The sequence below is a fragment of the Prionailurus viverrinus genome, chromosome F1 (assembly GCF_022837055.1).
Source record: "Prionailurus viverrinus isolate Anna chromosome F1, UM_Priviv_1.0, whole genome shotgun sequence".
Taxonomy (NCBI): domain Eukaryota; kingdom Metazoa; phylum Chordata; class Mammalia; order Carnivora; family Felidae; genus Prionailurus; species Prionailurus viverrinus.
This window is the reverse complement of record NC_062577.1, coordinates 35,146,150-35,161,538: the sequence shown is the minus strand read 5'-3', so window position 1 is coordinate 35,161,538 and position 15,389 is coordinate 35,146,150. Positions and strand designations below refer to the sequence as shown.

At 36.4% G+C, this 15,389-nt stretch overlaps 1 protein-coding gene across 5 annotated transcripts in view; it reads right to left on the bottom strand.

Moving 5' to 3' along the window:
• The window catches only part of PTPRC (protein tyrosine phosphatase receptor type C), a 124,844-nt gene that overhangs the window by 67,384 nt on the left and 42,071 nt on the right, over positions 1-15,389 (bottom strand). For all 5 annotated transcript variants that reach the window (XM_047839959.1, XM_047839961.1, XM_047839962.1 and 2 more), the window contains exon 3: positions 641-667. In XM_047839959.1, coding sequence (XP_047695915.1) covers positions 641-667 — 27 coding nt within the window. The remainder of the gene's footprint in view (positions 1-640; positions 668-15,389) is intronic.

Here is a 15,389-nt window from a genome sequence, read left to right as displayed (position 1 = left end):
ATATAACTTATTTTTAACCACATGAAATGTACGTTTCTCTCTTATTTTTGCATATAATATGTAAGAATTTATTTTTAACATCTTCATTGTTTAAATGTAATTGGTCTCAGGATTAGAATACTCATTAAGACTATTAATTCCATTGTGACAATAGAATTTGAACATGATTATAAAATATCTTACTACTCTCAAAGCTTTTCTTTTATACATATATGTATATACATATATGTATTTGTATATATACATATATAATATGTTTAGAATTCTAATTTCTCAGATAATTCTTTAACCAATTTTTGACTATAAAGTTTTGCGACCTAACTTGAATTATTTGCAATGTTAAAATTTAAAAAGAGATTGGAATCCTGCTATGCAATTTATTGTCAAGTTTAAGAAAAGCTATAACTTATACACAATAATATATTCAAGTAGTTAACAAAATTTATATGTTATAAGCAGGAATATTAAGAACAAGAAAGTGTCAAAAACATTTTCACAATTCAAGAAATAATTCATAATTATAACATTTGTCCTTGTAAAATGATTTTACTAGACAATAATAGAAAACTCTATCAACATTAAATATATAAACTTTGCAACAAAATAATAAAATAAGTAAAATGAAAATATTAATTCTTACCAGGACTGGAAAGAGTATTGTCTTCTCCTGAAAAAAGGAAAACAAACATCTATTAGAAAACTTCAAATTTCATAATACATATGTAAATATAAGTTAAATTTCCATATATACATCATCTCTGTGTTAGCTAACATTCACAGAGGGGCAATTTTCAGTACCTTTTACCACTGAAACTACATTTCTTCTCTTAAGGTCATGTTTACAATGTCCAAGTATGTTAAAACTATGGTATTAGTTTTTGACTTCTCAGGTAAAATAAAAAAGTAACAGATTAAAGGAGAGCTATTAGAATTAATCTCAAGCCTATAAAAGACTTTGGACTTTTTCCCCATATGCATTCATTTATTTAGATAATGATTATTTATTGAGTGCCTACTGTGTGCTATATGCCACATACTAGCGATATAATATGACCAAGGTAGAGACATTTCCTGCTCCCAAGGAGCTCAGTTCAGTGTAAGATACAGACCCCCCGAAAGAAAGAAAGAAAGAAAGAAAGAAAGAAAGAAAGAAAAAGTCTTACAGTGTAATGACCAATGAGATAGAATGTGCTGTAGCAGCACAGTTTGGATTGGGGCACCTGGGTGGCTTAGTCAGTCAGTTAAGCATTCGACTCCTGATTTTAGCTCAGGTCATGATTCCAGGATTCTGGGATTGAGCCCAACATCGGGGTCTGCACTGAGCATGGAGCCTACTTAAGATTCTCTCTGTCTCTCCCTCTGCCCCTCTCCCCAACTTTCACTCACTGTCTCTCAAATAAATTTTTAAAAATTAAAAAGAAAAAGCTTATAGAGGCATCACCCAATTTAGACTTCCAGGGTTGGTGTCCAACTGGTAGAGAAGGTGACAGAGAGGGTTTCTTGGATACATTTAAGGTGTGACCTAAAGGATTATGGACAGCTAGCTCAGTCCTAGAGGAATAAGAAGTTGAGATTCGTCCTACAGGCTTTAGACAGCCATCAGAAGAAGGTGTTTAAGGGGAGGACTATTGAAGAAGCATTTCAATTTTCGATTGACCGTGTTGTAAAATGGAAAATAGATTATCAGAAGGCAAAGTTGGGGACAGGAACATCAGGAGACTAAAATAAAAGCGTATGAGAAAGATGATGTTCTACATGAGGAAAATGGTACCAAAAAAAAAAAAAAGCAAGAAAAAAATCTGTGAAACACTTTGGAAGTAGTCATCAAGACTTTGTAAATCGTTAGAAGTAAGAAAGGCAGAGAATGAGTAACACGGAAAGCATTCAGGTTGATAGTTTAACATACTAGGCAAGTGTAGTAGGTAGATTGTGGAAGCTTTCACTAAGCTAAAGAAGAAAAGCAGAAGAGACGGGAAAATTTGATATTCTTGAAACTTCTACGTAAAAATGTTTAGTAATATTTGGAGGTGGAGGTTAGCAGCTCAGGATATCTCTCTGGGTTGAGGCTTTGGATCAACATATAGATGGGTATTGTAGCTATGACGGTGAAGGAGGTCCCCCAGTTATACAAAAGGAGCGTTCGGGGTAGAATTCTGAAGTTGAGTAAGCATTCAAGGAGAGGGCCTAAGATTAGGTGACCTAATCTATGTAGGAGGGAAAATGAAGTCAACAAGAGTTACCAATAAAGGGTGTTTCAAGAAGGAAATTAATGAAATCAAATAAAATGAGATTTATCACCTGAGCTTGTGGGAATGTTGGAAAGGTCGGTTTTATTGCCATGATGGGAACTAGATTCAGTCTGCAGTGAGTGAGACACGTTTCACTCTTAGTAAATGACCGTGAAAAAGATCATAAAATCCTTTCCCAAATGACAGTCAACTGATGTGAAAAAGAATGAAGAATCAGATAAAAGAAAGGGTTGGTTGATATTTACGACAGCTTCCTGCTTTGAGATTTTATTTTTTGAGGATAAACTGATCTGAAAAACTTGTCTCCCCTCAGAAGGGCCATCAGATGGGTAGGACCCAGTTTCTTCAGTGACATTCTCTGGTTTATTCCTTGATATAAATAGTATTTTTGTATTTTATATTATATTGTATGTATTATATATAAATATGTAATTATTAAAATATATATTATTAAAACATATACTGCATCAAATATTTTCTTATTTTCTCATTATAGTTCTCCACTTTTTCTTAATCATTCATACTTAAGTATTGTTTTTAATGTACATGATTTGGATTTTTGTCCCTCCTCTTGTTTAATCAGCTTTTATCTTTCTATCCCATATAAAATCATGTTTTGATTTTTTAATATTATTTTTATTTTCCTATTAGTAGCTTTCTCTCTCTTCTCATTTATTTTTATTTCCTTCTAAATTAAGTTCCTAGAATTGTGTCAATTTGCAAAAGAAGCAATAGGTAAAATAAAAAACATTACTATAGGAGGGATTAACAGCTCTTGCGTTTTAAGTGAAAGAAGAAATAACTGTCATGATAATTGTAAAGAATTTAGCATATTGCCACATTCAAAATATTCGAGTTAGTTCGAGTGTATAAACACATTTCATATAATACACCTCTTTTCTTTATCTAAGAAGTATATAAGTTTTTAAATACCTAAAACTATTTTGGGGGCGCCTGGGTGGCTCAGTCGGTTGAGCGCCTGACTTTGGCTCACTTCATGATCTCGCAGTTCGTGAGGTCAAGCCCTGCGTGGGGCTCTGTGCTGACAGGTCAGAGCCTGGAGCCTGCTTTGGAGTCTGTGTCTCCCTCTCTCTCTCTGCCCCTCCCCCACTCACAGTCTGTCTCTCTCTGTCTCTGAAAAATAAATAAACGTTAAAAAAAATGTAAAACTATTTTGATATGTCCCTTCTCAATATAAACACCTAATTCCTTGGAACTTCAAGCAAATTAACTTGATTTAGTTAAGTTTAAACCCATTTATTGTTTTGCTAACTTGATATTAGGTGCTGGGTTTGAACATGTAACAGGTATGGTCCTTTGCCCTAGGATAAATTACAAACTGTAAGATGTATAGATACAGATAGATATCTACATATATATATAGCTCCAATGGTTTGCAAGATAAAGAGAGAGAGAGAGAGAAAGAGAGAGAGAGAGAGTGAGAGAGATCCAGTAGTCTGCAAAGACATTTAAGTCATAGGTGAACCTGATTAGGACTAATAATTAAAATTCTTTCCATTGGAGATCAGCAAGAATTACGCAATATGAGGAGGAAGCGAAGCAGCTGAAGCTGTGTAGCTAAGAGCCTTGCATATAGTAAGTGGTAGATAAGTAATTGTTGAATGGTTTTAAGCATGTGTAAATACAAGGGAGAAATCAAACAGATCTGATGAAAACACCTTTGGGAGAAGAGCCAAGAGCAAGCCTTATAGGCCACGAAAAGAGATTGAATTTTTTCCTGAGAGTGATGGAAGTCATCAGATCAATAAATATAGAAGAGAAATCAAATAGATTTGATGACAGAAAAAAGAGGAATCTTAATGTTGCCTTTACTAGACCCATCACTAACTCCACAGACCATTATACTCTGTTGTTCTCATTTATTAGTTTGTTACCGCCCAAACATGTAGCATAAATGGTATAGAATATGTTATAAAAAGGAATTGCGATTTGTCACATATTCATTATGGAAATGGAAAAGGAATATTGGGATAATAAGGAAGCTTTCTTTTTTTAACATAAGAACCATGAATACTAGAGTAAATATGCTAGAAATGTTCCAAACAGTAGACTCTTCATCAGGCCACATGCATGTTAAATGCCCCAGAGATATTAATTTAATTCTAACTGGTGCAAAAGCAATGAATGTTTTGAAGACAATACGTGGTGTATAGTATTTTAATTCAAGTTTAGAAAATGGTAAATTACCAAAATGGAAAAGACAATTTCTACAGATGTGTCTTTTTAAGAGAATAATTCAGAAATGATACTTTATTGTTATTAATTGCTAATATGTATTGAGTGTTCATGGTGTATGAGGCACTATAGGAAGCCTGTTGCTTGTATTTTCTCTCTTAAGGATCACAACACCCTAAGAAATTAGAAAAGTCAAGTGTCTTGGCTAAGTTCGCAAGGCTGGTATATGCTAGCCCAGACTTGAACCTGAGCCTGTCTGACTCTGCAGACATTGCTGTCAATCCTCAGGCTTCCAGCTTTCCTCATTAATTTATCCTTATCGCTTTTCCTCTACACCTGACCTTTCAACATGAAAATTCTTTTAGCCAATGCTTTAGGCTATGCAGAGATTGATATTTATTAAAAGTCCATAGGCTAAATAAAAAAACCCTCTTAATCAGTATTGGACTACAGAATACATGACTAATAATGTTACAAATGCTAAAACAAACTTGACCCTAAATATAGACATTTGCAGTAAATTATAGTTTTCTGGATAAATGCTCTATGTATGGTATAGACAAATATTGGAGAAAAATCAGAAGTGTGCCGGTTTAATTTACTAAAGAATATTATTTTGACAGGGAAGTCAACCAAACTACAGTAACAGCAAACAAAAGTACTATAACGCACAGACCCCGTGTTTATCTGTGAAGAGACTTCCATAGCTTGGAAACAGAAAAACAACTTATTTCTATATGTGTATCTCCATCTATGTATTTCTGTTCTAATCACGGCCCCATTCAACATTTCCCCAAATCCGTTAATCTTCAATGCAACAAAATTTAACATCCATGGCAAATAACATATATCTAAAAATGGATCACAGTTTCCTTTCATGCTTACTTCCCATAAAGGCTTCTCAGATTGAACGTACGTTTTCCATTATACCCCTTTAGCTCAGAATCTGATTCTGAAGTCCTCCACTGAGTGATTTTCAGGCTATTTTGAAATCTTGTAGCTTATTTTAAGGTTTATCTCATTTTCTTTATAGAGTATCACACACACATACACAGTCTTTTATCTCTTTGAAAGAAAATTCCAAGTCCAGCATCACAGTTTAGATTCAATAGAAGACTAAATTTATTCTCATAGTCACAAAATCCCTATAAACAGATTTTCAGTCTCTGTAACACTTTCAGTTAACATGATAAATCATATGAAAATTACTTAGGCACTCAATAAATCTTACAGAAGCTCACTAAAATAAAATTTCAAAGATGAAAACCACTTCCAAATTTGAGCTAATGTCCTTAAGAAAATATTCAGGAACTACAGCAGTGCGATTGACATTAATTTCAACAAGCCATATCTACTAGATTACATAAAATAAAAAATTTTTTCAATTATTTTTATTTATTTATTAATTTTTTAATGTTTATTTATTTCTCTGTGTGTGAGAGAGACACAGAGAAAGAGAGCGCACAAGTGGACGTGCGCTGAGGGAGGGACAGAGAGGGGGACAGAAGATCTGAAGCAGGCACCGCGCTGACAGCAGACATCCTGATGTGGGGCTCAAACCCACCAACAGTGAGATCATTACCTGAGCTGAAGTCGGACACAACTGACTGAACCACCTAGGGGCCCCAATTTTTAAATTTTTTTAAAAATTTTATTTATTTTTGAGAAACAGAGAAAGAGAGAGAGAGCATTAGCAGGGGAAGGGCAGAGAAAGAGGGAGACACAGAAACCAAAGCAGGTTCCAGGCTCTGAGCTGTCAGCACAGAGCCCAACGCGGGCCTGGAACCCACCAACTGTGAGATCATAATCTGAGCAGAAGTCAGACCCTCAACTGACTGAACCACCCAGGTGCCCCTCAATTACTTTTAAAATATCAAAAAACTTAAGTACAAATCTCAAAGTAGGAACATATATAAAGACAACCTACATGAAAGAGCCTAGTTAAAAATCTAATATCTGAAGGACATATCCCCTCCAAAAACCATCTAATGACTTCCATAAATGTAAGCATGCAGTAACAAATACTTCCATGGAGACTGTTTCTACATATCAGATAGGATAAATAGGTGAAGTTACTTAAATATTTAGAGGAGACTGCACTATCAAAGATATCTCTATCACATTTTGCAATTCTTCCTAAATTATATGAAAATGACTTCAATTGTCTATTATATTTCCATATGCAGACATTATCAGAACATTACTGAAACACAGGAAGAAGCAACTGTGCTGAAACCTCATGATTAAACAGTCCAACCCTATCAGACTGGTTATATGAAATCTTTAGTTATTTCATGAGCTACTCATTCTACTGCAGGTCAAAGACGGATCTGCTTGGCCAATGCGAAGCGAAAGAACTAATGTAGTTATCTCAGCTGTTTGGCATAGGCAAACATCCCCATACTCTTTATGCTCTAGTTCACATATAACTTAAAAGCAACCATACACTGTTAGTGGAGTCAGACTTGGAAAAAGCAAATAAACGTCTGCATAAAGTACTTAATAACTAGTGCATAACAAATACCTATTTAATATTAGGAAAATGCATTAATATAAGTAGCATTAAAATACATGCAAACATTCTATATGAACAATGCTGGGACGGTGTGGAAAACAGGTAAAGAAAATAGCAGTGGGGATTAAGAGGGCGTGTGTGACAATAAAGAGAAAGCACTGGTACTTCTAAAAGTATAAACTGCATTGAGCACTTTTAAATTCTATAAACACAGGGGATAAATATAATAAAATAGACGATAGTAATAGACTTAGTATTTCCATATATTATCTTTTGACTTCACTCTTCTGGGATAATTTTCTGCATTTTTTTTTTTAAAGGGAAGTGCCTGTTTTCATTATTTAGACAAGGGAATATTTAGAAATATTCCAGTAGGTGGCACCATAGCTCCAAAAATCTGTAAATCATGGTACACCCGCTCTTTTCCATGTTAATCCTGTGTGAATTACCAGTGGAATTGACTAAGTACATTAAACAGCTGAACATGCAGATAACAGAGCACTCGATCTTCAAAGCTGTGTTATTCTAACACGTGTATTGTTGCTGAATTTACCTTTCCCAATATGTTTCCTTTACAACTCAAAATGTTTAAGTGATCACAAATCAAAGTTACCTTGAAGTCATGCCCCTAAGTCCCTGTTCAGAAATTTCATCAAAAACCGGGAATCAGTCGAGTGAAAATGACATTTCAAAAGACGTACTTGGGCTTTAAATACCATCCGTTCCCAACCCCACCGCTGCCCCCACCCCACACACACAAAAAAAGGAAATGGAATGCCATTTCCAAAGGGATTTAAACATGTCTAATTCAGCAAATCTAAGTACAAGGACAGAAGGGTGAAACAGGATAGATGAAATAAATATGTATTCTCAGCATCTGCCCTAAAAGAACAGTGGCATGTTTTGAAGGCTGAGAATGCATATCTGACCCCTAGAAATATAAAGGCCATACAAAAGTGAAATAAGAACACCAAGACAAAAATTAAGGGTCAGCGAAAACAGATATGCCTGGTTTTCCTTGTTTGGTAAGGCGTGATAATAATAAAGCACATAAATAAAAAATGAAAGGATTCTACTTTTAGTTACTCTATAAACCTGGTATATGGTTCACAGACAGCAAATCCCACAAATTACATCCAATTAATAAGTTCTATGGAGTAAGCACTCTGAGCAAGGGACAGACAAGGTTTTATCTAGATTTCATAGAAACATAGGAAATAGTCTATCCTCCATTAGCTTATCAGTAAATATAATAATCACAGCAGCAGTTTTACTGAAATGTTATGTATCAGACACCATGTTAACATCTTTGCGTGTTTTTCTATTTACTCATCCAAGCAAAGCCAGTGGGTTAGCAAGTATTTTTCCTATTTTGTAGAGAATGAAACTAAGACTTGGCGTTTAGTAAATTTCTCATAGTCATACACCCAGGAAGTGTTGACTTTGAAGGAGTGTCTGTCTAATCACAATTTTCTTCTGCTTCACTCAGACTTTATGTTAAAACGTTGGTTGTATTGTGAAAATGCCTGGAATCTCATGAATGAAACAGGTACTGCCTACCACCAGAAAATAATTTCAGAGATTTCAACTTCTACCGAAACATAGGATGTTAATATCTATTGACATGTAGTTCATTTGATAAGGAAACTAAAACTCGGGAAGCTTAAATGCCTTTCTGATTTCGTGCAATTTAGTAAGACTCGTGATTTCCAAGCTCCACCAACTACCACAGAATTTCAACATACTTTAAATAGAAATGGACCTTCAAGGGTTGCCTGGGTGGCTCTGTCGGTTTGGCATCCGACTTCAGCTCAGGTCATGATCTTGCGGTTTGTGGGTTCCAGCCTGCATTGGGCTCTGTGCTGACAGCTCAGAGTGAGTCGGGAGTCTCCTTCAGATTCTATGCCTCCCTCTCTCTGCCCTCCTTCTCTCTCTCTCTCTCTCTCTCAAATAAATAAACATTACTAAAAAAAAAAAAAAAAAAAAAAAGAAACGGACATTCAAGAAACAACTAGACCAAAGCCTCTAAGAAGGAAGATAGAAGGCCAAATAAACAGGAGACTTGGGAGAAACAGAGACAATGCAAGGAGCAGCAGAAACCCTGAAGCCAACAGTAGTAGTTCATATTGTCAGAAATGAGACAACATGGCATCCATGAACAAAGAACAAGGAGTTATAAAAAGCAACATTTCAAGATCAAGAAAGGAAGCCAATAGATACTGGATAAAACATTTGAAACGAAAAAGAAAAAAGAAACAGCAGTACAACAGAAAATATCATTTAAATGCCAAAATATCTTGAAGTATTTATGTTTGCTTCTGGAAAGCAGGAATTGAGGATGGGAAGTGGGATGGAGACAAAGGACTGACCTTATTTACTATAAACCTTATAGTACTATCCAGACTTTCAAACTACACATACACACATGCACACACACTTGAATAAAAATACGAATAAAGTTATCAGTATGTAAAATTGAGGATAAAGAGGGCAAATGCCTAAGGCCTGGGGTAGAGGAAAATCAGGGAATACATTACTTTAAATATAGCAATCATATCTAGGTGTTTCCTAAAGAACTTGTGTGTGAAACATCACAGATATTCTTGTTTAATTTTTTTTTTAATTTTTTTTCAACGTTTATTTATTTTTGGGACAGAGAGAGACAGAGCATGAACGGGGAACGGGCAGAGAGAGAGAGGGAGACACAGAATCGGAAGCAGGCTCCAGGCTCTGAGCCATCAGCCCAGAGCCCGACGCCAGGCTCGAACTCACGGACCGCGAGATCGTGACATGGCTGAGGTCGGACGCTTAACTGACTGCGTCACCCAGGCGCCCCTATTCTTGTTTAATTGTGAGCACATACGAGTTTTCAAACACATTCACCTCTAAAACCAGGCATGCATTTATATGTCTTTTATATTTGGCTTAAAACATCATATTATCAATTTTAGCCATGTTGATTAAATAAATAACAATATTAATAAATCCAAGATGATCATCTGTAAAAGATTGGTTACTTTGCCTTATTTTTTATCTTAAAATATTTATCTCTATGTCACTGCGGGGCGGGGGGGGGGTGGTGGTGTGGGGGCATTTTAGGAATAGCCAGATTATCACTTCCTGTCTAATGATAGTCAACCTGAGATCTTTGATTTAGATTCACAAGTCTTAAAATGTCCCATAGTCAAATTTGTTTCAGAAATATTTTATGCTACATGTCCCTCAGAGACATTTATTAAGTGTTAACATATTAAGGGCAAAGAGAAATTTATGTAGCTTTGTTTAATCAGAATCTCCCAGAGGTATTTGCCACCGATCCATTTTTTTCCAAGGACATAATATACACACTATCATGAAACAAAAGCACTTTGGAACCTCAATGGAACACAGCTTATGATTCTGGTTTGGATTAGTTATATATAACTTCATGTATATAAAGAGAAAGAATAAGCCTTGTTATAATCCTGATAAATATAAAATCAGGATTTGTATTTGCACCAGATTAAAAATTCAGATTAAATTCAGTGAAAAATTCTGAGCTCCACCTCTCCACATGCCGATTCAGTAGGTTTGAGGTATGATTGGGGCTCTAGTAATTTCTCAAAGTTCTGATGGCCATTATGGTGGGGAACATGGCTTAAGAATGATTCATAAAGCTACTTCCCTTATGCACGTATAGTTAACCCTTGAACCATACGGGTTTGAACTACACGGGTCCGCTGACCCGCAGATTTTTTACAGTGCGGTACTGTAAATGTATTTTCTTTAAAATTTTCTTAAAAGCATTTTCTTTTCTCTAGCTTACTTTATTGTAATAATACAGTACTACATATAAACATACACACTATGGGCCAATAGACTGTTTTTGTTACCAGTAAGGCTTCCAGTCAAGAGATGGCTACGTAGTAGTTAAGTTTTGGGAGAGTTGAAAGTTGTACTCTGATTTTCAACTGCAGGGCGGCTGGCACCCCCTCACCCTCCCGTCAGATTTACAGGGCATACCTCAGAGATACTGCAGATTCAACTCTAGACTACCGCAATAAAGCAAATAGCGCCATAAGAGAGTCAAATGAATTTTTTGGTTTTTTTAGTGCATATGTTATGTTTATACTACACTGTAGTCTATTAAGTGTGCAATACCTTGGGTCTAAAAAATGTACATACTTTAAAAATACCTTAGTGCTAAAAAATTCTAGTCATCTGAGCTTTCAGCGAGTTATAATCACTAATCAAAGTCACCATAACAAATACACTAATAATGAAAAAGTTTGAAATATTGCAAAAACTATCAAAATGTGACACAGGGCCATGAATTGAGCAAATGCTGTGAGAAAAATGATGCCAACAGACTTGCTGGAAGCAAGATTGTCACAAACCTTCAATTTGTAAAAAAAATCCAGTATCTGCAAAGTACAGTAAGACAGTGCAATAAAAGAAGTACACCTGTATTCTCCTGTTAAATGTCTTTTTGTTTCTTATGAAAATGTCTGTTTTTATTTCTCTAAATCCAGGCATAAGTATCTAATTTATAAAAAATACCTCAGATAGCAAAAACTTTTTAATTATATTAACAGGGGCACTTGGGTGGCTCAGTCAGTTAAGCATCTGATATCAGCTCAGGTCATGATCTCAGGTCTTGTGGGTTCGAGCCCCATGTCAGGCTTCATGCTGACAGCTCAGAGCCTGGAACCTGTATCAGATTCTGTGTCTCCCTCTCTCTCTGCCCCTCCCCCGCTCACACTCATACTCTGTCTCTCTCTCTCTATCTCTCTCAAAAATAAACAAACATTAAAAGAAATTGATTATATTAACTCCTTAATGTATGTTTTTGTAGCTTTTGGCTTTCTCTAGGATAGAGTAAGATTGTACGCAAAGATACACAAAGAATCATCAAAGGATGTTTGTACAAGTGGTGAAATTGATTAGTGTCCTTAGTAGTATTGATAATACCATTTAATAATCAGCTACTATGTTGATGACATTACTCTTTTTGCAGATGAAGTCTCAAAAAATAAATTTGTGCAATGCTAGAGAACTAAGACCAGAAAAGTTTGATTTCAAATGTACATCTGACACTAAAAGCCTCATGCTTATTCAACCATACTGTGCTCGAAGGGAGAAATATTTATGCTAAATCCAATAATTGTGCGAAAGACCCATCAGAGACCCAAGCATGAGTAAAATATCATGGATGAAGCATTAAAATGGGATTCAGAGTTAAGTCCCACATTAAAATGTATTTTTAAAAAGTGCAAATTGCTGAATAATGACCTTAAAAGAGTTAGAAAAAACATCTCTTTAGGGAAAAAAAAGTGAGGCGGGAGGGTGTGGACAGGCATATGACCAAGTAAAACTGGGGTATGGACTTAGCCTTCATTATTTTTACCCACATCTTCAAGAAAGGAAAAATAGGACATACTTGAACATGCTTTACTCGTATTACATCTGTGCTTTAAAACAACACAACACAACACAACAAGCTTGTGCAGATCAAACCTATATCTTGTGGAAGTGGGTGCAGGAGTGAATGGGTGGGCGAATGAATGGGGGGTGAATGAGTGGGGGGTTGAGTGCATGGAGGGGTGAGGCCCCACATGGGGAAGAAGTCTGCCAAGAAGAGTGAGCACTGTGTGTTTACTCCAGGTCTGGGGTCAGTGACTTACAGCACCACCCACGAACCTCTCTAAATGAACCAGGACTGAACTGTAAATGATAGTATTTTTGGTGTGTGTGTGTGTGCGTGTGTGTGTGTGAACTAAATACCAGATAATAAGAAATAAACAGAAAATAAATACGAGGCTATGGGGAGTCCACCTACCAAACTAGAGTCTTATCTCACAAACAGAATCGCATGTCCGCTGAAGCTGCACAAAAGCCTTCTCTCCCGAAAGAAAAGGCAATAAAAGCAAAGGCTGATAAATGCACCGCTACCTTCTCATTTCCCCTTAATGAAAACTCTGAACAGAAACCTTTGATTTACTTTCAGAATCATTAAAGGAATCCCAGGCATAACGGGAAAAGCTACACTTTCAAATAGAAAAGGTTTTCAAAATGTTGTTCTCACAAGTGTGCTGTTTGCACAGCTAAAAGCCAACAGCAGTGTCTTGACTGCTCTTGTGGTTTCTTCTCTTCGGTGTACTTCTGTTTTTCTGATTCGAAGTCTTTATAGGAAAGGAAGAGGCACATCTCCTGCGGTTAAGCACACAGCGCTTCCAAATGGTGAAATGGGTTGCCATAGCACCAGCATAATCAGCCCTATCTCAGGGTTAAACCACAACTTCTCTAGTTGATGTTGAAGCTGTCTGATTATACATTTAACTGCTACCAAAAAAAAAAACAAAACAAAAAAAACAAAAAAAAAACCAAAAAAAAAAACAAACAAAAAACAAAACAAAAAAACCCTGAATTTCAGGTTGATTTGCTTTTGTTTCACTGAAAAGGTATTTCACAGGTAGGCTGATTATTATGATAGTGATGTTTCACTGAGCAAGCACTCCATTTTGAAAAGCATTTGCAAGTGATATTTTAATGAGGAAAAAAATGGTAGATCCGATCGTATCTTTCATAACATACAAAGTGACCATCTCTTTGGCCAGCAATTAATGTTGATTAATCAGTCACATAATGAAACTTGAGGAAAACAGATTACAAAAAAAAAAAAAAAGAGAGAAGAAGACACAGGTGTTTGTTTATTTGTAAATAGAGTTCACATTCCTTTTACTTCAAGATTATGAGAGGACCAGAGAAAAGGCAAGGATATTTCCCATATCATCACATAGGAGGACAGCTCTCCCACGATGACAGTCTACCTCACATCCCGTGCAGACAAAGGTAAATGAGTCGAGCGACTTCCCTAATGTCGCACTTGAAGCCTTATGAGAGGTGATGCCCAAAAACACAGAAATGGAGAGGAGCATTTTCCTCCCTTGCTGCGTTACCTGGCATACTTCAGCCCTGAGTGGTTAAGTGGTAATATCAAGCTGAGTATTTCTACCAAGTATCTCACAATCTGACTAAAAACAATTGTTTCGTGGTGCAGGAAGTATTAAAAAAATATAGTAACAGCTCCTGCATTTGCTACTAACTGCATAATGCCACCTCCTAGGAGGAGAGAATTTAGAGCATTCATTTCACGTCATTCTCTGAACTTTAGAACCTAGTCCTTGACACCTGCAGTCTGTGCTTCCTTTTCTTTTCCACTGTTTGACCCTAGTCCAAGTAGTTCTATTTCACTGATTTTGTGTGTGTGTGTGTGTGCGTGTGTGTGCGTGCGCGTGCACGTGTGTGTGAGCACTATGCCCATTCTGGGGCTCGAACTCACCACCGGAGATCAGTAGTCTCAAGCTCCACCAACTGAGCCAGCCAAGTGCCCCTGTCTCATTGACTTTTACACTCAGTTTCCAAGCTGCAACTTCCTCCCTCCCTTCCCCGTGCATGTTAGAGATTGCCACATCAGTCTACTTTTTAAATGTACTGATATGTTTCCTGTTAAAATATGCTTAATTCCAAAATTTTTACTATCATTATGGAAAGCCCTTCACACTCCATCTCCAACCTGCGTCTCCAATGATGTTATCGATGTGCTTAAATGAAGTCACTTTTTTCATGTGAAATTTAGTTCAGAGGCAACTTATTGTAACCCAACAAGTTTCAGCACATGGCCCGTCTCTCCCTTTCAGTTTAACATTTCGCCCAGAATACCATTCCTTCTTTTACTGACTCGAAGTCGTAGCCCTTTCAAGACACTGTTCAAATTCCAACTTCATGACCATTGTCCTGGTCTTCTCAGGCTACCGAAGTCTCCTAATATTTACAGTAATAATCACATGTGCCACTCACAGGGATGCATATCATAAATTGACTTATGTGTTTAGCTATCTTTCATTGAGCGTTCCAGTTAAGATCATAGACTTTGGAAACCACACACAGAGGTTTGAATCTCTCGGTTGCAGCTCCCTCACTATGTGACCTGGGGAAAAATGACCTACTGTCTCCGAGCATCAGTTCCTCATCAGTTAATCTATAATATCTACTCATAGGGTTGTTATAGCTTTTAAATAAGACAAGACAATGTTTGTGAAGTCCCTACTAAGGAAGTAAGCCCTGAGCACTTCCTCACTTAGGAGCTCAACAACCGGTAGTGATCATTGTTATTCATCATCATGATTACCACCTGGAGGCATTTGACTTAACTCTGTTTGGGTTTCTTAAGGGCACTGCTGAAATCAGCATCTCTCGTATCCTACACAATAACTAGTTTGTGAAGATGCATAATACATATTCTTGGTTTTAATCTTAATATTGTTTGGGCCTATTGGTCCCATGTTAACAAAACTTTGAGCAATATAATTTTGAAACATTGTAAGATGTGGCATGTGTAATTTCTCATTTCATAAGATGGTATTGCATTTCCTCTTGGCATTTTCATA